Genomic DNA, 21,332 nt, shown 5'->3' with positions numbered 1-21,332 from the left:
TTTTTTCTATTAGTAACAGTAACATAGGATGCTTGATGCTTGATCCCTCCCCTCGAATACAGTACCTCCACTTCCCATCACCACCAACCAACTGCTAACAGAGTGCTAAATCCATCCCCCAAGACCATCATTACCGAAGACAAGTATATGAATCATAGAAGAGAGAGAAAACCATATAGTAAATGACACAGTTTAGCAGTGACACCCTCAAAAAACCCAATGATTTCAAAGTCCCTTCCAAAAACAGGACACCACATAATAATAATAATAATAAGAAGAGAGGCAGAGATAAAGTGAAAAAAAAGAAAACGCATAAAGAAAAGTTAAATATGGATGGAGTAACAATCAAGCCACGCCAAAAGTCTCCCATCTCCCTCTCTTATCTACACTTCTTTAGCACCTCCCATCATCTACCGTTTCTGATCTCACTTCCCCTGCTTGATCCACTGTTGTGTGCCTTGCAAGGCAACACCAATTTTTTTATTGTAATAATTAATTAATTAATTTTTTTGAAGGCATTAATTAATTAATTTTTTTGAAGGCATTAATTAATTAATGCAACAAAAGCGTGAAACCCTAATCCCGCCCAACCAAGAGGGAAAAGGCGGTGTTTATTTTCGGGCTGCTTTTAATTTGCACGCCCTATTTCTTTGGGAGCAATCAATTGCTACCCTCCTTATCCCAAAATATATTCCCCTTTACTTATTTATTTATAGATAGGAGAGAGAGAGGGAGGGGGAGAGAGAGAGAAAGAGGAGGGAGAAGTAGGAGGCAGCAGCAGCACCCGAGGCCGCCGAGCCGAGCTATCCCTTCCCTCAGCTCTCAGATCCAAAAGCCGAAGAGAATCGCGCCAACTCGCTCGCCCTCGCCGTAGCTAGATGCGCGCCGCAGGCTGCTACTGTTCCTGCTGCTAGGTTTCTGCGGAGATGCCGGGCGCTGAGGCCGACGGCGCCGGCGGCGCCGGCGCCTCCTCCTCCTCCACTGCAGGTGAGGCTTGCGCCGGGGTGGTGAACGAATTTGGTGCGCTTTTGCTGGGTTTCCTGGGAGCGTTTGATCTGCTCGCCGGTTTGGTTGGTGTTGTTGGGTTGCTGGTGCTGCCCTGGTAGATTTGGTGCTCGAGCCTGGCGCCTTCGTTGCGCTTCTGGTGCGAATCTTGCTTCTCCCAGCGGAGAATTACCCGGCGAGCTGAAGACATGTTTTTAGTTTGTTCGCTTGATTGGTCTTCCCATGCTGTTCTTGCCTCTGTTCTTCGTAGTTAGTTCTAGCTTGTAATCTGGGTAAAGATGTTAATTTGATCTGTTCTTCCTTGCTGCAGATAGTTTTGACGCCGGGCAGTACGCCTTCTTCGGGAAGGAGCCGCGCGACGGGCTCGAGCTAGGTTGCTTGGAGGCTGATGGTGGCCATGGCAATGGCGGTGGATTCAGCGGGCCAGAGGATGGTGGCTTGTACCGGCTCTCTTCGGTTGGAGAAGAGGTGCTGACTCCGGAACCTTCCTAGTCCACACCCTGACCGTATTTGTTATGGACTGCTGGCCTTGTTTGTGTTGTGTGTTTGGTTCTCATGCGTGCTTGATCCAATTTGATGGCGTGCGGATTTTGCAACTTGGATGTTAGTACTGGAGAGTTAGTGCTGGAGGAATCACGAATAAATCCTTGCGGGCCTATGGGGTGTATCTGGTGGAAATGAGGATCAATTCACTAGTGTTGGAACACAAAGTCCTTTGGTGACCGGTGGGAACTTTTGAGCTATCTTAATGTGCCGTCTAGTGAACGATTTTAGCACTTATTTTCAGAGCACAAAAGTTCCTTTAGAGGTGGAATTTCTTGCCTCGGATGTAGTAAGCAGAAGTTTTCTTGCACCCACCCTGTTACTAACTGGTCAAGACTTTACACCCCTAGAACACTGATTGTTGATTATATGAGTAGCCTAGCCTATGTATTTATCTGATTGTTGATTATGGGTAGGATTTTTTTTTGAGGAAATTATGAGTAGGATTTTTGGTGCAATTTGGATCCTAGCATACTTCCACCTGTGTTGTTTGACCCCAGAATTCATTTGTTGGGTTCAAACATAATTATTTCTGCAACTTTGGGATCAACATTTTCAATACTGCTGTGTGAAAATAACCATTGAATCTACTATGTTGCAGAATAATAGAGCTGATTGGTCTGTTGGTAGGCATGCCATTTTTGAACTGCTCTAGTTGCTTTTGCAGTCAACATTGCGTCGTTGATCTTGCAATGCTAATATCTAGTTTAAGTCTCCTATGGATTAAGTTTGGCCGTTAAGATTCATGTCATGTATTTCTGGGCATAGCGAGTTTAAGCTTATGCTGCTTAACATGACCAATTTTTAGTGACTCACTGACTGTGTGGCTCAGTTGTACTGCGTGATCATGATTAGCTAGAGCGCATGTGTAAACTTATACCTCGAGTTGATTGTAATGGGCAAATTGTTCATGTAAAGTAATTAGCCGTCAATCCCTGTTCAGTATTTTCAGAAACAAAGTTTGTATGGGGAATCAGGGACATGTGTATGCTTTTAGCTAACCTGACACCCTGTGCATACCATTTTCGAAATGCTTCCTGTTTTTTATTATCTTTTCTTGTGATTTCTAATTTATTTAAATTCTCTAGTGCATGCTGTTATTCTGACTCAAGCTCCTATTTCCACAGATTGACAATCTAAGTAACTTGTCGGACCTCGATGATCTTGCGAGTACTTTTGCTAAGGTTTGCTACTCTTAACTTATTGCTCCAGTGTTTCAGCTTTAAAAATTGATAGGAGTTGGATATGACCTTTCCCACATGCACCTATCACATATGTTTTTGGGATACACAGTATTCTTCAGCAGATTCTTCTTGAATTAGCAACTTTCTGAAGCCACATTATGCTTTATCATATTTTGCTAAGCGGTTACTCTTATTGTTTGACAATCCATTCTTTTCTTATTATATCCTTGATAATTTGATTATCTGAACTTAGTGAACGTAGATAGATTATTGATTCTGAACACATTTACCTATTCTACGTTTTTACCCATGAAAGGCCCTATTGGACATAAAAGATGTAGACACTGAGTTCATGGGGATTGAACTCGCTTTGGAGTAATATTTTGGTCAATGGCTATGCAACTTAGGATTATGTCTGTTGTGCCTTCACCTTCGTCTTTGTTTGACTTAATACTTATATATGATGCATGTGTTCATAGTAGCTGCTTGTTTACTATTACTGTTTCTTAGCTTGCACTCAGAAATTTACATATTTTATTTCAGTTGAACCGAACCGTTAGTGGAACACGGAATCCTGGTGTTATCGGTGACAGACGATCCATTTCAAGAGGAAGTAAGTTGACATTGCTACTCTTACGACAAATTAACACTGATGTTTAATAGTGTGAAGCTTATTTGTGATATTCGCTATTGCTCTCTATGAAACATGATGCTCAAACTTTGGTTGTTTAAGAATCTTCAAGTCAGTCTTCACAGCATGTTCTTCTGCACCATATTTATTTTTGTCGCTTCAACTGTTTTGCCTCTCACTGTTAACCTTGTATATTATGTATGGAATTATGACATGCTATACATCATGTTATCTATGTCAGTAGATAAAAACATTTATGTTTTTTTTTTCAGAAATGTTTATATTAATATATTGTAGTTTTTGCATGTGGCTTGTTGAAAGCTCAGCATGTGCTCCAGTACGATATGATTTTATTGCATTGTTGCACATATTTTCGAAATTTAATGTCACAGTGTTATCAGGAAGAGTGGCGAGGTGTCTGTATTTATTGGTTGGAAAGCAACTATTTTAAGCAAATTTCAATCCCTTGTGGCCTCGAATTTAGGTTCTTATATATTGTTCTGTCAGGATAAAAAAATTGTCTTATGTTGAATTATGTGTATAGTAGAAGTCAATTTTATGCCCCAAGATTCAATGTGTTACTGATCTATGGAATGATTTTTATTCTTCAGGTTCTTTAACTGTTGATTGGACTGAGGATGTAGAGTTTCCCAATTATCAAGATATATTAGAAAATGAGGAATTCCAGGAAGGTAAAAGATGGTGGTCATCACAGTCACATTCTTTGGTGCAGCAAGGGGACAGCAAACCGCTAAGTCGAACATCTTCCTATCCTCAGCAGCCACTGCAGCACCGTTCCAGTGAACCTATCACAGGACCAAAGTCTCCTCCGTTTACCTCGTTTCCGCCACCAGGTGGTAGATCACCACATCCTGCTCAAGGTCTTACACGTCATGGGAGCATTCCATCATTTGGAGCTGGGATACAGATGGGTTCTCCGAGCATGCCACTGCCAGGTTCCCCGTATCATATGGTTGGGTTACCTCATGGACTACCATATGGGGGAAGCATGCCCTTTGGTGGTCCTAATATGCATGTAGGCAATCCAATGCAAAATGACTGGTCAAACCAAGCCAACCTGTTCACTGGGGAGCACCTTAATCTACTGCCAAACTTATTACAGAAACAAATATCGCTTCCGAATAGCCCAATGTCATCACTGCTATTCTCTCAGCAACAGCAGAGATTGGCACAGCTCCAACCATCCCACCATCAGAATTACCTAAATTTACCACCCCACCTATTCTACCATCATCACCCCCCAGAGATACCAGGCAGGTTTGAATCTGCTACCAGTCTTCCTTCATCAAGAGACAAGAGATCAAGATCAGGAAGGGGAAAACACAGTTTACGTTTTTCTCAACCACCATCTGATACTACTGGTAGTCAGAACGGTGAGAGTGGTGGACTGAAGTTTAGATCCAAGTACATGTCATCTGAAGAGATCGAGTCTATTCTAAGAATGCAGCACTCGGCAAGTCACAGCAGTGATCCTTATGTTGTTGATTATTATCATCAAGCTTGCATGGCAAAAAAGGGTTCCAGTTCTAAGCAAAAGACCAATTTCTCCCCAACATCAGTTAAAGACTTGCCCTCCAAGTCTAGATCAAGTGGTGACCAGCATGCATATCTTCAGGTCGATGCTCTTGGGAGAGTTTCTTTCTCTTCCATTCGCAGGCCCCGGTCTCTTCTTGAAGTTGACAATCCTTTGTCAGGTGAGGGTCCTCATGATCAGAAGTCTTCCGTGAGGTCCCTGGAGAAAGAACCTATGCTAGCAGCCAGGGTCACTGTTGAAGATGCCATTGGTCTTCTTCTTGAGGTCGATGATATTGACAGGCTCCTGCAGTCTAGCCAGGCACAGGAGAATAGCTTTCAGCTGAGGCGAAGGCGACAAGTTCTCCTTGAAGGTCTAGCCGCATCACTTCAGCTTGCTGACCCTCTTGGGCCCAGCAAATCTGCCAATTCATCTGGTTTAGCCCCTAAGGATGATATTGTCTTTCTTCGCATTGTTTCTCTTCCCAAAGGACGTAAGCTTCTGGCTCGTTATATCCGACTTATTGTCCCTGGAAGCGAGTTGACCAGGATTGTGTGCATGGCTATTTTCCGACACCTGAGGTTCTTGTTTGGGGGTTTACCATCAGATTCAAGTGCAGCAGAGACAACAGTTGCTCTGGCAAAGACTGTTTCGACTTGTGCTCACCATATGGAGCTTGGTGCTCTTAGTGCTTGCCTTGCTGCAGTCGTCTGTTCATCTGAACAACCACCTCTCCGTCCTCTTGGTAGCTCTGCTGGTGACGGGGCTTCTCTTATTATCAAGTCAGTACTGGACCGAGCAACTGAGTTGCTGACTGATCAGCGTGCCGTATCCAGCTATACCCCGTCAAACCGAGCTCTCTGGCAGGCATCGTTTGATGCTTTCTTTGGGCTTCTGACAAAATACTGCCTCAGTAAGTATGAAAGTATTCTGCAGATGTTTGTGATGCAGGCATCAGGCTCTGTGATTGGATCTGAAGCCTCTCAAGCACCCAGCAGGGAGATGCCAGTAGAGTTGCTACGTGCAAGCCTCCCTCACACAAACGAGCAGCAACGGCAGATGCTGCTTGATTTCGCTCAGAGAACCACGCCTGCCAGCAGTTTTAATCCCCCTGGTGCTAGCGGTGGACACATCTCTTCTGAATCGGTTCCTGGTTAATATAGCTCAAGGCCTCTGCACAATTGTCTTCGGAATTGTGATTCTTATATATCCGAAGACATGCATGATCACCCCCTTGATAAGGTTTTGAGCTGGGAGAAGTTCCATGGGCTCAGGAAAGTAGCCTTATTTCAGTCTGTGACTTAAGTGTAGGTTTCAGATTAATCTCATAGACCAACAAAAAGAGATGGATCCCCCCTTTTATGTGGGTCATTTACTATAGCACACCCTCCTGATGATCACAGATAGACCATGGAGAACATGTACTTATATTGCTGTAACTCTGTGCAGTGGATGAACCGGTCAGCTCGCTCGTCGGGGCAATCTAGTTTTTAACGTTTATGCGCCCGTGGTGCAGAAGACCGTAGTGTACAGGTTCGACTGCTAGAGCTTTCCTGTCTGTTCTTTTTACTGGAGCATGGAAGGTGCCAAGGAGTCAAGTGTGGAGTCTGGTCCATCTGTTTTATTTAGGACCAGGTATGTTGGAATAATGATGGGTAAGTGCAATTTATATGCTACTGCTGGAAAGATGTTTTTCTTCGTTGCAACATTTTATAGATGTGTCATGTCCCTCCCAGGTATCCACTGATATTAATAGTGGAGCACTGGAAATGGAAGCATTGTCATTTGTTCATCTTTTTTAGTTTGGCACTTTGTTTTTGTCAAGGGATGTGGGGCCAGTCTAGTTGGCTATAGAACAATACAATTGTATCTGTTGATGAATCAAAGATAGAAATTATAGAATCACAATCAACCAGAGAAAGTATACAAAGTTCCTTTTTTGGAGCAAAAGAGAGGCCACCCTGTCCGATTTTTCATTATAGAAAACCGAATGTCTTGCATAGAAGTTGAGTTTTTGTATGTGTGGGCATAATCTAGATCTCATGCCATCATCATCATCATCATCATGGTCTTGAACTCGTCGAAAGTGAGCACCCCGTCGTGTTGAGGTCGAACCGGCGGATCATAGCCTGACACTCGTCGACTTGCAGGTGCAGCCCTAGCCTGCTCATCATCAGCTTGGCTGAGCGGGGTGATGCAGCCCCTCCCTTACATCTCGTACATCCTGAACGCCTCCCTGCACCTGTTTTCCTCTTCCTCGTGGCCGGCCTCAGCCTCCCGCACCAGCCTCAGGAACTCCTCCTCGTCCAGCAGCCCGTCGCTATCTGCGGAGGCCATCAGGGCCTGCACCTCCTCGGCTGACATGTCGCCGCCCAGTGCCGCCTACATGCAGAGCCACAACTCGGCCGTGGAGATCTTGCCGTCGCCGTCCTACGAACGCCGCGAACACACGGCTGAACTCGCCTGATGCGGCCATGCTCATTCACTCGGCTGGGATCGTAGCTGGTTTCCTGCTGGTTGACATGGAGTTCTGCTGTGTTGGTATTTATAGCTGGGAATTGGTATGGGCGAGCAAACTAAGTCAAATAGCGAGTTAAATTTCGGACCAGGAAAAATAAAATGAGTGACCTTCTTTGACGGAATATATGGGAGGCGAGAACGATGGGTTTATTTGAAACCGCCGTGCCATTTAAAATTGAACTTCAGTTTTGGCCCAGTGAACTTCTTTTGACTGTAATGTAGTACGGCGCTTCGGTGAGTTCAGTGGCACCGCCAAGTGCGCCGTGCACACGGGCTTCTCATCGCACCATCACGCCGGCGAGCCTGAGGTGGGCGCCAGACGGGATGTCGGCGAGTGCCGCGCCATGATTCGTACTAGGTTGATCTCAACGGAGACGGGCTGCTCACCTTCGATGAGTTGGAGACCATGATGAAATCGTAGAGGGCCCTGTACCCCGCTGCCAAGATTGTACACCTGCGCGACGGCCACCATGGAGGCTGGCGACCGAGGTGACGTTCGTGCTGCTGTCTGCTGCGGCCAAGGCCTCAGCGTCGTCGTTGGGAGGCGCCGGCGGTGGGTACGTGAAGGGCCTGGTCAAGTACATTGTCATGGATGGGCTGGAGGTGACCCTCATGAGGGCCATCTCCAGACCACATCAACAAGTTTGGCGTCAACAAGAACAAGAAGTGGAGCTCGCCGACAAATTCGTCAGCGTCGGCATGGATCTAAAACATGTCTAGACGTGCCCTAGCTAAAACGAATTGAGCTGTTGTTTGGTCCAAATCGATTGATCCTGGTTTCAGTCTGTGCCTCCAAACCAATCGATCTTTTTATTTCCCTCCCAATCAGAGCAGGGGCTGGCGAGCAGGGGCGGAGCCAGGATGAAAATTGAGAGGGGGCAAAGATGCATATGACTTTTTTTCGCAGAGGTATATGTGAGTACTAATGGTTAAATCATTTATAAAAACTAGCGACACAACTACACAAGCATACATATAGCGCCTAATAAAAATAATGGCTAAATCATTTATAAAAACTAGCGACACAACTACACAAGCATACTTATAGCGCCTAATAAAAATAATGGCTAAATCATTTATAAAAACTAGCGACACAACTACACAAGCATACTTATAGCGCCTAATAAAAATAATGGCTAAATCATTTATAAAAACTAGTGACACAACTACACAAGCATACTTATAGCACCTAATAAAAAACATCATATATTTTTATATAATATAATTTCATCACACATAATTATGATAAGTTCATTGCCAATGTAAAATTAAACTAATCACTGAAGACCCAGTAAATTGAAAAATATCAATATGCCGCTTTTTAGTCTTAAACACAAATTATAGCATGCAATTTTTAAAGAGAAAACATGTTAAAATCTAATGAAAATAATCTTGAGCGCATCACCTCCTTCCGTTTCGTCCAAGTGGCGACTTTTTCCATAAAATCTTATTTTCTACAAAGCAAAGGAAATATGTAATTCTCTTTCTTATAGATGGATTCCTAGAAAGTTAGTTCAAATCAACAAATTCGTGAGTGTTGCCAGTTGTAGATTTTGCAAAAAAGAAAAAAAATCTCTTCATTCCATCAATGGTGTTTTTTGTCGACCGGCATCGACATAGTTGTTTTTCCTTACTTTCTCTTCGTTTTTCTCTTTTAGTTTTTGTCCCAGTTTCCCTTTTGATAAACCACACCACCATGTATTTTTTTCTTTAGCCGATCTATATGAAATCACAGAAGCACCTTGGTTGCATCGTCAAAAAGTAAAACTCACTGCTTTCTAACATGAAAGTTGGAAAAGAACACCAATTTAAGAACTAGAACAGAAGATTGTAAAGATGAAGTGAACCTAGGTCTAGGGCTTACCTTGATCAATCAAGGGCGCAAGGATCAAAGAACGGCACGCCAACCGGCCGGCAGCGTGTACAACACGGATCGACGATGATTACCAGAGCTCGAAGGCGATCTGGCGAGGGCGCCCGTCGCATCTTGTCTGGGCGACTGGGCGGAAGAGAGGAGGCGCATCGCGTCCGGACTCCGTTGCGATTCACGAAAGGAAAAGCTAGTACGCTGTTTTGCAAAGCCCGCTGGTAGTTCGTGCGTGATCAAGCCATATGGGCTGACTTTTGTTTGGAAAATAACCAGAAAAAATAAATGAGTGGGGGCAAAGAGTATGGGCTTAGTGGGGGCAAGGCTTTATACCATGGGCTTAGTATTAGGGCATGTACAATGATGCTATCTTAGGAGTGCCATGTAGGATCAATGAGATGGAGGAGAGAGAACTCATAAGAAAAGGCTTGTCTTCTCTTATTTAAGAGAAGACAAGAGATGATGTCTTTACACAATATGTCTCACCATGTTTTTAGGAATTGCTAGTTATTCAAAATAAGGCTAAGAGATAATCCATTGTAGACTCTCTTTTTTGTTATCTTTAAATTACATGCAAAACTTAAGATAAGACTATTTTATAAACCATTGTACAAGCCTTTACGGGAGCAAAAATCGAGTAGGGGCATTTGCCCCCACTGAGCTCAACGTGTGTCCGCCCCTGAATCAGAGCATTATTGCCTTATTATGGAATACGAGACAGCTCAATATGGCAATCGACGGCAAATACGGCCACCTTCCCACGGTCTGGACGGACGAATCCACTACTAGTTATTCTGACGATCGCTGCACATAAAATGTTCTCTGGTTCAAACAAACACACCCAACAAGGAGAAATCATCGTCAAAGCATGCATCATATTAATGAACAGTTTGCCGTAACTTACGATTGATAACCTTTCCGTCAATCAACAAAGAAACTCACGATTATTGTAATCAATCAAATAAAAAAATATTGGCGGGTCTGAGAAACTTAAGACATACAAAATAATTTATCGACAATCAATGTGCATAATAAAGGAATTACATTTATTTGCAAAACACAAGAAATATTTCAAGCTCCCTACTTGCGTGTAACTACACCGACATAGGGCAAGTCAATAGAGCCTATGTAAAGCTTCCCATTGTCTCTTTCCATGACCTCTGCAGGCTTCACACGCTTGGCCCCCCTCATCTCTTCGAGTATCTCGCCGTCAGCTCCGATCCTCACAGCGAGCATATGGCTATTGGGGCGAGAGGGCAATTCATTCTTCTCGCCATGTAATGCCACCCAGTAACCTCCCCTTCTGTCAGGCCTCACGTTATCGGGGTAGCCAGGGAGATCGGCAAATGGCTCAGATGTCCCCGCCTTGGCCCCTTTGATCCAGTGCCTCAGCAGTTTGCACGGCCCGGTAGATGCGACTATTAGATGCGTACGGTCGGTGCTGATAGCGACGCCGTTTGCATATGCCAGGCGTGTTTGGAGGACCGCGACGTCACCGGTACGTGGGTCGTACCTCATGAGACGCCCTGTTGAGTCCCCAGATCTTGTGACCAGCTCATGATTCGTCCTGTCATAGTTCATAGAGCTATCAGTGAAGTAGACTTGACCGGTGACCTGGTCGACATCAACCCCGTTGGTGAAGCGGAGAGGTTTATCATCAACCGCATTGACCAATACCGTGGCTTCCCCGCCACGAGGACCAACCCGCATGAGTCCCCTGTAGGCGTCGGCCACGTATAGATCCCCAGACTTGTGGTGAAACTGCAAACCGAGCGGCCGGCCACACTGACTCTCCATGGAAGTTGCCGGGCGGAATATCGAAGCCCTGCACATGTCTTCGTCGTAGCCAGGGCCGTACGCGTAAGTGGTCCAGCCTATCTTGTTCCCGTCCCATCTGAGGATGCGGCCGTCGGAGACGCCGCTATATGGGCCGTGCCCTTGGGCGTCGAAGGCGACGCTCTCTGGCCCCTGGAGAAGTCCGTCCGCCAACGGCAGCTGCTGGATCCGGGTGGCGTCCAAGCTGGTGGCCGCCATTGCGCCGGACGTGAAGATCATGACGAGCAAGACGACCGCGATCGTCGCCTTGACCAACCGGCTCATGGAGCAGCCCATGTTTCGCGAACTTGCTTGGTCGATCTCACGTACGCACGTGGTTGTTGTTGGCTTAAGCACTCGAATCCTCCCGACGGATTTCCTTCTATCTGCTCTCCTCGATGTTCTGGTGGAGGAAATCGGGTGGGCGTCTCGCCTTTTATACTCGTACGTGACGGTATCTGGGGCCCCGACTCGGCTACGAGTTTCGAGTACGTGTCGACTACGAGATTGCTCTCGTAAAAATCGTGGACCAAAACAACGGCTGCATGTTTTGCGGAAACGACCCAGCCCACGATTCAATCTTTTTTTTTTTTTGAGAAATCTTGGCCCACGATTCAATCAAACTTAATAAAACGCAGGAGTGAACAAGTTGGGCCTGCCGACCTATGGCAATTTTTAGCGCGGGCCGTGCAGGCCCATCATCTTGCTCGCCGCAGAGAGAGAGAGAGAGGTGGAGCGCCTCCGTTCGGCGGCCGCGGCGGGTGGCGAAGGCGATTCCCCGCATGCTCTTGGATCGAGTATTCGAGTTAGAGCGTGATCGAGGCATCGACCAATCACTTGTTACGAATTAATGCAGATCCATGGTGACTAGGGCCGATTGCCACATGATCCGAACCTCGATCTCCCACCCGCAGGAATGGAGGTTGGCGACAATACTAGTTCCCTTAAAACCGATGGAGATATGGAATCTGGATACCACACACACTGAAGCTCTGGGCGACCCAGGTGACTTGATGAGCCAACAGATGTTTCTTTGTGGCAGAAACAGAGGGTGAGGAAGCAGAGGTGCAGAATTATTGATTCCATTGAGATCCGGATGGTTGTAGCAACCAATAGAAATTCTGAACCGCAGAGCAGAGCGGAAGAAGCTTACCACAATCTACCTTGGAGCTGCGCAAGTTCGAAGGATGTCTCGCTCCCCCTCCTCGCCTCCTCCCACTCCGGGAGTGGCGACCACCCATGCGGCGCTGCCCACTCCGAGCACGCCGGACACCCCCAACTCCCCCGCCCCCAAGCACTGCTAGAACCCGCCCGGATCTGCTGAATCCGCCGCGGCGCATCTCCGCGCGCTGCACCCACCTCCCCCCAGATCGCCCCTCCCCACGCTTCGGTCCGTTGTGTCGGTCGATGCCTCTGCATCCCTGGCCAGCGGCCATTATGAGGTGGGAGAGTCGAGCTGCTCTGGCTCGCTGCGGGCGCCATTACTGCCTGTGCCGGCCTCGGGTAGGCGCCTACGGTCTACCATATGCGCCCCCCAGCGCCTTCAAGTCCGTCGCCGGTGCCCCGCCTTCAATCCCTCATCTGCGCTCCGCGTGAGCTCCTCCTTAACTCCAGGCCAGTCGCCTCGGCTGCCGCGAGGCCTCTGCATAAGGCGAGGGGCAACGGCATGGACGAGGCCCCAACTTCCCCGAAATGGCACACGGTCGTTTCGAGACGCCGGCGGCGTGCACCGCCCGTACCGCTTGCGGCACACCGCGGTTATGGCCGCCTGCAATCCGAGGCCGCCCGCCTCGAGGCTCAGCGTCGCCGGGCCGCCTTTTTAAGGAGGTTCAAGGGCTGCTGCTCAAGGTGTCTCGCTCCACACCACCGTGCCGCCGACTGCCGCAACCCTGTTCGGTGCGCCGACTGCTGGGGGGTTTGGGCACCGAGCTCGTGACCCGATCTGCAAGGGGCGCCCCAAACCCCGCACCCCTCCCCCACCGCCGCCTGCCGCCACCCCGTCTCCAGCCGCCATCACCTCCACGCTCCCTCATCCACCACCACCTGGCCGGCCGCCCCTCCCGCCGCCACCCCCTCCTTTCCACCCGCCACCGCGCCAGCTGCCCGCCCCGCTCCTGCGCCCCCGGCGTCCTGCTGTGACCATGGCGTACCGCCCTGGCGAGGCCTCGCAGCGCCCGGGCGCCGGCAGCACCTTCACCGTGATCACGCAGGCCATGGAGGATGCGGCACGCAATCTGCGTGCTTCAGCTGTGCTGGTCACCATGTCGGAGGCCAGACAAGACATCAACCCGCAACTGGTGGCCAAGGCGCTGGAGCGCGAGCTCAATATCCCCTGGGACCAGATGCACGTCTCCAAGCATCACCCGGAGGATTTCCTAGTCAGGTTCGGTCACTCGCGTCACCGCGACACCGCCGTGGAGGCCGGGGCAGTTCCATGCCGGGGGGTGGCTCTGACTCTGGCCCCCTGGGCGCCGGCGGCGTGCAGTCACCAGCGGGTCTCCCGCTTGTACTGTCGCGTGGCGATCGAGGGCCTGCCCGTTCAAGCCTGGCGCAAGGATGCGGTTCAAGATGCCATTGGCCTCTCCTGCAAGGTCGATCGGCTTGAGCGCCAATCATCGTCCCTCTCCAACACCTCCCCGGCGTATGCGTGGGTGTGGGCCTGGTCGCCGGATGACATTCCCACGGCCAACGGCTTCTCCATCATCGACCGTCCGACTGCTGATGTGCGTGGCCTCCCGCCGCCCCCAGAAGGCCGCCCGCGCGAAGAAGGTGTCCAAGGGCCGCAATTCCCCATCCTGATCCACCTCGACCAGACGCAAGACTACTCCCCGATGTCCGAGCGTCCACCGGGGGCGAGCACCGAATGGCCGCTCATCGATCGCTTCCGTTGGGAGCGCTTCATCGAGGACGGTCAGGCGGGCAAGGGCCGCCGCCGCGCGGCCCCCGCGTGCGCGGTGGATAGGCATCGCCGACGCGACGACAGCGATGAACACCACGACAGCCGGGGCCGTAGGCGCGCCCGCTCCAGGTCGTCTCGCCGCGGAGGGTTACTGGGTTGCCGTTCAGACGGAACGGAGGGCAGCGCGCTCCGTAGGCAGGCCAGCGGCCCCACGGGGCAGCACGGCAGGCGCCGCAGTGCCTTGCCCCGAGATGGCCTGTTTCCCCGCAGTCGGAGCCTGAGCCCTGTCTCTGTGGACTCCGCCAGGCGCAGCCGCTCGCGGTCCTGTGAGCGTTTTGGCGGTCTATCCAGGCGCAGTCACTCTCGTTCGCCGCGGTCCTGCCTGCCCCTAGAGAGCGTGGCGGTGCTGGGCCTGCCCCTACCCCTGCTACAGGGCATGCCTGCTCCGGAGGGAACGCCGACCGAGGGCGCTCTGCACGGGCTGCCGCTCCTGGCCGAGCCGGACATGCACTCCTTCCAGGGCGAAGTGGAGGCTGCATGGAACGAGCTCACGCGCGCTGACCCGTTGCTTCTGGAGATAGATGCTCTGTCCTCCTGGCAGCCGGGCCACGCCTCCGACCCCCTCCTGTCAGCTGGCGCGTGGAACGAGGCCGCGTGCGCTGACCCGCTTCTCCTAGAGATAGATGCGCTATCCTCCTGGCAGCCGGGCCACGCCGCTGACCCTCTCCTGTCAGCTGACGTGGGGTGGGCCTCTTCACCATCCTTTGGGTCCCCTCCCGCTGCCTGGGCCGGCCCCGAAGATGCCCAACTAGGCCTCCTCGAGCATGGGCAGGATGGTGGGCTAGCGCAGTCCACTGGACCTGCTTCTCTGTGTCAGGAGCTGGGCTTAAGCCTTGGCCCAGTCTGGGTTACCTCGTGCCAACTCCGCCGCCCCAGTTGCTCGCGCCGCCGCCAACTGAACAACTCTGCTGGCCCTCGGTTCAGGACTGCAACAAGAAGGATCGCCTTATGTTGGCCGACCAGCTGGCCATTCAGCTGCAAGGGCTCGAAGTGGATGCCACGACGACCTTCCTCCACAAGGTGTTCAAGATGCTGCCTCCTTCCATCATGGGCGCGCCACCGGACATGTCGCTGCTGCCCGCGGTAACGGTGGAGGCGCCACCACCCTGCATGGTGCCCACTCCTACCACCCAGCGCCGCACCAGTGCTAGTATCACCAAGACGGCGGTCGGCCTCACCCAACTGCAGAAAGCACAAGCAAGACTGGCCCAATAGACGCTGTTCATCGATGGCCCCGAGCAGTTCAACTCCGTCGTGCGAGCCCGCTATGTGGATCACTTCAAAGCTCCGCTTGGCAAGCTCACAGCTACCACCGCCAAGGCCACCGGGGCGTGTTCCAAGACCAAGATCAACCTCCCGGACGAGGACCCCACGGCCTTGCCGGTGAGGACGCAGCCGGAGCGGTCTGAACCCCGCGCTAGGCTGCCTCGGGATCCAGTAGTTCTCCATGTTAGCGCGGCCCATGGCGCGTTTGTCCGTGTTTGTGTACTGTCCGAACCATCACGTCGTCAGCAGACTGCATCATAGGTTCCGTCTTAGCTCGTTGCGACCTCGCCGGGCACCAGTGTCGTTCATCCGGCTGTACCTGTGTAACAATGTTGCTTGCCTAGCTGCTCTCTGTTGGAGCATTCTTATGAAAGGGATCCCGTTCTGTGTCAATTATGAATAGTTTCTCATTACTTAACTGGAACGTGCGTGGGCTAAATGACCACGCACGTTGGTGCGGTGTACACAACCTTGTCAACCAAACTCATTGCTCCCTGCTCTGTCTCCAAGAAACCAAGCGCGAGCACTTCTCTGATGCTCTGCTTGCCAAGGTGATGGGCGCATGAAAGTGCGTTATATCGACTAGAGGGGGGGTGAATAGGCAATTTTTATGAAATTCTTCACCGAGGAATTTGCCGGTGAGGAAATTCCTTAGCGAAGAACTACTAGCAGCGGAATAAGTACTCAAAAGTAAACATAACAGAATATAAGCATAGTCATCATGATGAAATGAAGACAGGCATAGAGTACAGGAAGCGTAATCACAGGATAACACAGGATGAAGACAAACAAACTGAAGAAATTGAACTGAGGAAATTGAGAAAGTCTTCAGTCAAAGTCTTCAAACACAGATATGAACAAACACACAACACAATTATGAGGAAATGAAAGAGTTGAGGAAATAAAACCAGTAAGCTTGGTGAAGACAATGATTTGGTAGACCAGTTCCAACTGCTGTCTCAGTTGTACGTCTGGTTAGAGCGGCTGAGTATTTAAACTCGAGGACACACAGTCCCGGACACCCAGTCCTGAACACGCAGCTCAGGACACCCAGTCCTCACCGTATTCTCCTTGAACTAAGGTCACACAGACCTCGTCCAATCACTCGTGGTAAGTCTTCAGGCGACTTCCAAACCTTCACAAACTTGGTCACTCGGCGATCCACAATTCCTCTTGGATGCTCTAGACCATGACGCCTAACCGTCTGGAAGAAGCACAGTCTTCAAAGGTAACAAGCGTCGGATCCACTCAGGATCAATCTCTTCAGTGATGCTCAATCACTTGGGGTTTGTAGGTGTTTGGGTTTTGGGTTTTTGGTTTTTCCTCACTTGATGATTTTCGCTCAAAGTCCTCAGAGGATGGGTTGCTCTCAAATGACAAGTGTCAGATTCTCTCGGAGCAGCCAACCAGTTAGTGGTTGTAGGGGCGGATATTTATAGCCTAGGGAACAGCCCGACATGATAAGACATAAATGCCTTTCAATGATATGACCGTTAGGTGGATAGATATTTTGGGACAGCTGGTGCATAGCACATCAACGGTCGGAATTTTGAGTAGCAAAATCCTCAGGGCTATCATGTTCCTCACTGTGTAGGCAATCCGCACTGGCGAATTCCTAACTCCTCAGTCAGGACAAATTCCTCAGAGACCAGAAGAACTTCGTCTCTGTCACTGAAGAAATTGACTGAACTGTATGAGATTTCCAATGGCTTCACTCGAAGGAATTGGTAGGTGTAGGATTTTGAGTTGAGCATCACATGGAAATTTTTCCTTAGTATTTCCTCGACCCCCTTTAACAGTACGGTGTTTCCTATGACTCAAGAAAGAGAAAAATAAAACTATGAAAACGAAAGTCTTCAAGCTTCATATTCCTCGCATGAATATCAAGTCTTCACGGACACACCAATTTCTTCACTTTCAAAGTCTTCATGAAAGTCTTCAGAAATACCAAAATCTTCAGTCGAAGATATTCATTTTTAGGGGTTGACTTTTCCTGTAAATATCAAACTCCTCATAGACTTATAGACCTGTGTACACTCACAAACGCATTAGTCCCTTAACCTATAAGTCTTCAATACACCAAAATTGCTAAGAGGCACTAGATGCACTTACAGCGCACGGCTAACGGGCTCTGTGCTCTTGCTGGCCGTGGGCACTAGAGGCGGGATCTTGCTAGCCTGGGATGCAATCCGTTTCGACGTCAACACGCTTGATGTCTCTGCGTTCGCCATCTCGGTGCAAGTGCCGCCAAGAACTGGAGAGGCTGCCTGGACGCTCACCACCGTCTATGGGCCGACCAACGATGGTTTGAAGCCATTATTCCTTGATGATCTGCGTAGGATCAGGGGCCTGGTGAATGGAGCTTGGCTTCTAGTGGGCGACTTCAATCTTATTTATCAAACTAGGGACAAGAACAACGCGCATGTAAACCGTCGGCTGATGGCGCAATTCAGTGATGCGCTGCACTCCAGCGACCTCTTGGAGATCAAGCTGCCAGGGAGGAAATTCACTTGGTCGAATGAGCAACCATCACCCACTATGGTTCGACTCGACCGTGCTTTTTGTACGCCTCAATGGGACTCAATGTTCGGTGCGGCCAGACTGCAGCCCCTTGCAACTGCAATGTCTGATCACTGCCGGTTGCTGCTCACCTGTGACGCAACCACTCCTAGGCGACCCCGCTTCCGTTTCGAAGCTTTCTGGCCGCACATAGATGGGTTCCAAGAAGTGGTTCTGCAAGCCTGGTCACAACCCTGCAGGGCGACCGGCGCCATCAAAACCCTTGACGAGAAGCTCAGGCGAACGGCACGGGCCCTTCAGCTTTGGCACAAGAATTACATCGGAGACACCAAACTGCAGCTGCTGATGGCCCAGGACACGATGGCACTGCTTGATGCTGCACAAGAAGAGAGGCAGCTTCAGCCCGATGAGCTTCAACTCAGGAGCGACCTTAAATCGCGTATCTTGGGCTTGGCGATCATTGAGCGCATCAAGGCTCACCAGCGGGCGAGGGTGAACTGGCTCCGCACTGGCGACGCAAACACAATTTTTTTCCACATCAAAGCAAATGCTAGAAGGCGAAAGAATTTTATTGCGATGCCTGCGGCCGACGGGGTGATTGCCACTGAGCAGAAGCACAAGGAGGAGATCGCCGCCCAATTCTTTCGTGGGCTGCAAGGCACGGCTGCTGCTACAGCGTCCACGTTCAACTGGGACGCACTAGGCCTCCAAGCCGCCAATCTTCAGGAGCTCGAAGCACACTTCTCCTCCGATGAGATCCTGGCAGCATTCGTGACCTACCCGGGGATCGTGCACCGGGCCCTGACGGTTTCTCGGGTGCTTTCTTCAAAGCAACATCAGGCATCATCATCCACGACCTCTTCCTTGCCTTTCAGCAGCTACATAGATGCAACAATGCTGGACTGCATTTGATCAATGGCGCCCACACGATCCTCCTGCCTAAGAAGGACGACCCTGCGACCATGTCTGATTTTCGACCAATTAGCCTGCTACATGGTGTTATCAAGATATTCGCCAAAATTCTGGCCTCGCGTCTGGCTAAACGGCTTGATAGCCTCATCGCGCCGGTGCAAAGCGCCTTCATTAAAGGCAGATGCATCCAGGACAACTTCTTGTCCGTCCAAGGAATGGCAAGGCACTTTCACCGCACCAAGAGACCTATGCTCCTGATCAAGCTCGACATTGCCAAAGCCTTCGACACAGTGTCTTGGACGTACTTGCTCGATATGCTACGAGCCAGGGGTTTTGGACAAAGATGGTGCGACTGGATCGCCCTGCTCCTTGCCTCGGCGTCATCCAGGGTGCTTGTCAACAGGGTGGCAGGCCCCGTGATTCGGCACCATCGAGGGCTTAGGCAAGGAGACCCGCTCTCGCCTTTCCTCTTCATCCTGGCCATGAGCCGCTGCAGCAGCTGCTCGTCAATGCTGTGCAGGAAGGAGCCCTATCCAAGATCAAAGGCAAGGTTCCGGCATTCCGAACCTCTATGTATGCTGACAACGTCACAATCTTCCTCAACCCTGACCAGCAAGAGGTGCTCACCCTTAGATCGATACTCCGTGCCTTCGGAGATGCCATGGGATTAAGAATCAATTTCAGTAAAAGCACAGTCCTAGCCATCAATGGCGCGAGCTTCTCAATTGATGACTTGGCTGGGTTGCTGGGGGCGCCGCATGGAACCTTTCCTTGCAAATTCCTCGGTCTCCCTCTGTCTCTTCGCAAACTGCGCAAGATTGATTTCCAGCCGCTCATTGACAAGCTAGTGGCGAGGCTAGCAGGCTGGAAATTTATGCTACTTGCGGCTGCAGGGCGTCTGGTACTGCTCAACTCCGTGCTCTCGGCCTTCACGGTTTATTGGATGTCCCTTCACGAGCTGCCGGCGTGGGTTCGGCGCCAGATTGACAAGATCAGGCATGCCTGGCTTTGGAAGGGCCAGGAGTTCTGTCATGGTGGGCACTGCAAGGTGGCATGGGGACGCATCTGCCGACCGCGCGATCTCGGCGGCCTTGGCATCCTAGACCTCCAACGCTTTGGAGTGGCATTGAGGCTGCGATGGCTATGGCTGGAGCGCGTGGCCAGGGCAAGGCCATGGATCGGACTACCTATCCCCTGCTCCACATCGGATCGACTGCTCTTCGCGGCTGCCACCACCGCTACGGTCCATGACGGCAAAGCTGCCAGCTTTTGGTTCGATAGCTGGTTGCGAGGGGAGGCCCCAATCACCATTGCGCCGGGGATCTTCATGCTCTCGCGGCGTAAAAAAAGGTCGGTCCAGGATGCTCTACGGGACGGGAGGTGGGTTAAGGATGTGCAAGGGCGCATAACCCCTGCCCTTCCAATGGAGTTTGTGGCCTTGTGGTCTAGAGTTGCTTCGGCCAGCCCGCTCTCTGATGGCCACGACGAGTTCTCCTGGAACCTCACTGAATCCCGGAAATTCACCACGGCATCGGCATATCGCCTGCAGTTCCTGGGCTCTACGCGATCGCCTGCCCTTGAGATCATTTGGAAGGCGTGGGCTCCTGCCAAGATCAAACTCTTCGCATGGCTCCTATCTATTAACAGATTACTTACTGCCGATCGACTCTTAGCGCGGCAATGGCCCAATAACTATTTCTGCCCGCTCTGTCGCCGTAACCTGGAAACCAGCATACACCTTTTCAAAGAATGTCAGTGGTCAAGGCAGCTCTGGGCGGCAGCGGCGGTACGCCTCGCCATCCCATCACTGCACCCTGTGAGTTGGCCTGCCGACAGGGGTTTCCTTGTAGACTGGATGATGAGGCTTGGCGGATCAGCTACGCTTATCAAGCGGTCGCGCTCGATCGTGCTCCTTGTCCTCTGGACCATTTGGAAGGAACGTAATGACAGGATCTTCAATGACGCGGAGCATGACCCGAAGGAGGTTCTGAATCGGATCGGTGAGGAGCTCCGACTGTGGGCTCTGGCTGGGGGTAGTCATCTGTTGCTGCGAGAGTAGAGCCAGGCCGCAGTTTTTTTTCTCTTTCTTTTATTTTGTTTGCCTTGACCACGAGACAGGCCAAACCTTTGTACAGTTGACGTTCTCACGTCGTTTCTTCTGCAATGAGATCGCAGTTCTCCTGCGTTTCCTCAATCTACCTTGATCGATCAGTGTGATGTAAGTCGTTTGTCTTGCTTTGATAATACTACTGATTTTGCTTCCATCTTAAATGCTGCACAATGATTTTGTGTAGACATTCAAGTTTGCCTGCCGTTGAAAACCTGAAGCATGATAGACGACCTGTTAAATAAAAACACATACAGCATAATGAATTACAAAATCAAATGAAAATGAAGAACAATAACGTGTGGCAGTTCTGGCTATAGTGGGCCATATACCCCCTTTACCCTTTCACCGAGAAAGAAAAGAAGATGTCAAGGTACAGAAAGTCACCGAGGCAACCACACAACTTTTTCCACGCGCTTATCGCCTTCCTCTCACCGACAGAGCCAAATTTTCCACACTTGTTTGGTCC

General features: G+C 50.4%; 1 protein-coding gene and 2 pseudogenes across 1 annotated transcript; 1 reads left to right on the top strand and 2 right to left on the bottom strand.

Annotated features, from left to right (window-relative positions):
• Positions 1 to 710: 710 nt before the first annotated feature.
• LOC125544897 (protein PAT1 homolog 1) lies at positions 711 to 6,605 on the top strand. Its single transcript, XM_048708685.2, has 5 exons — positions 711 to 987; positions 1,316 to 1,473; positions 2,676 to 2,732; positions 3,276 to 3,345; positions 3,975 to 6,605. The coding sequence occupies exons 1-5, from the start codon at positions 927 to 929 to the stop codon at positions 6,053 to 6,055; spliced, it is 2,427 nt and encodes an 808-aa protein (XP_048564642.2). The 5' UTR covers positions 711 to 926; the 3' UTR covers positions 6,056 to 6,605.
• Positions 6,606 to 6,835: 230 nt separating this feature from the next.
• On the bottom strand, positions 6,836 to 9,794 carry LOC147980401 (putative calcium-binding protein CML23; annotated as a pseudogene).
• Positions 9,795 to 10,270: 476 nt separating this feature from the next.
• Positions 10,271 to 11,483, bottom strand: LOC125548665 (protein STRICTOSIDINE SYNTHASE-LIKE 10 pseudogene; annotated as a pseudogene).
• Positions 11,484 to 21,332: the final 9,849 nt, after the last annotated feature.

The sequence above is a fragment of the Triticum urartu genome, chromosome 3A (assembly GCF_056163025.1).
Source record: "Triticum urartu cultivar PI428250 chromosome 3A, HENAU_Tu73, whole genome shotgun sequence".
Classification (NCBI taxonomy): Eukaryota; Viridiplantae; Streptophyta; class Magnoliopsida; order Poales; family Poaceae; genus Triticum; species Triticum urartu.
Note: the sequence above shows the minus strand (reverse complement) of the source record. Positions and strands in the feature narration are given on the sequence as shown.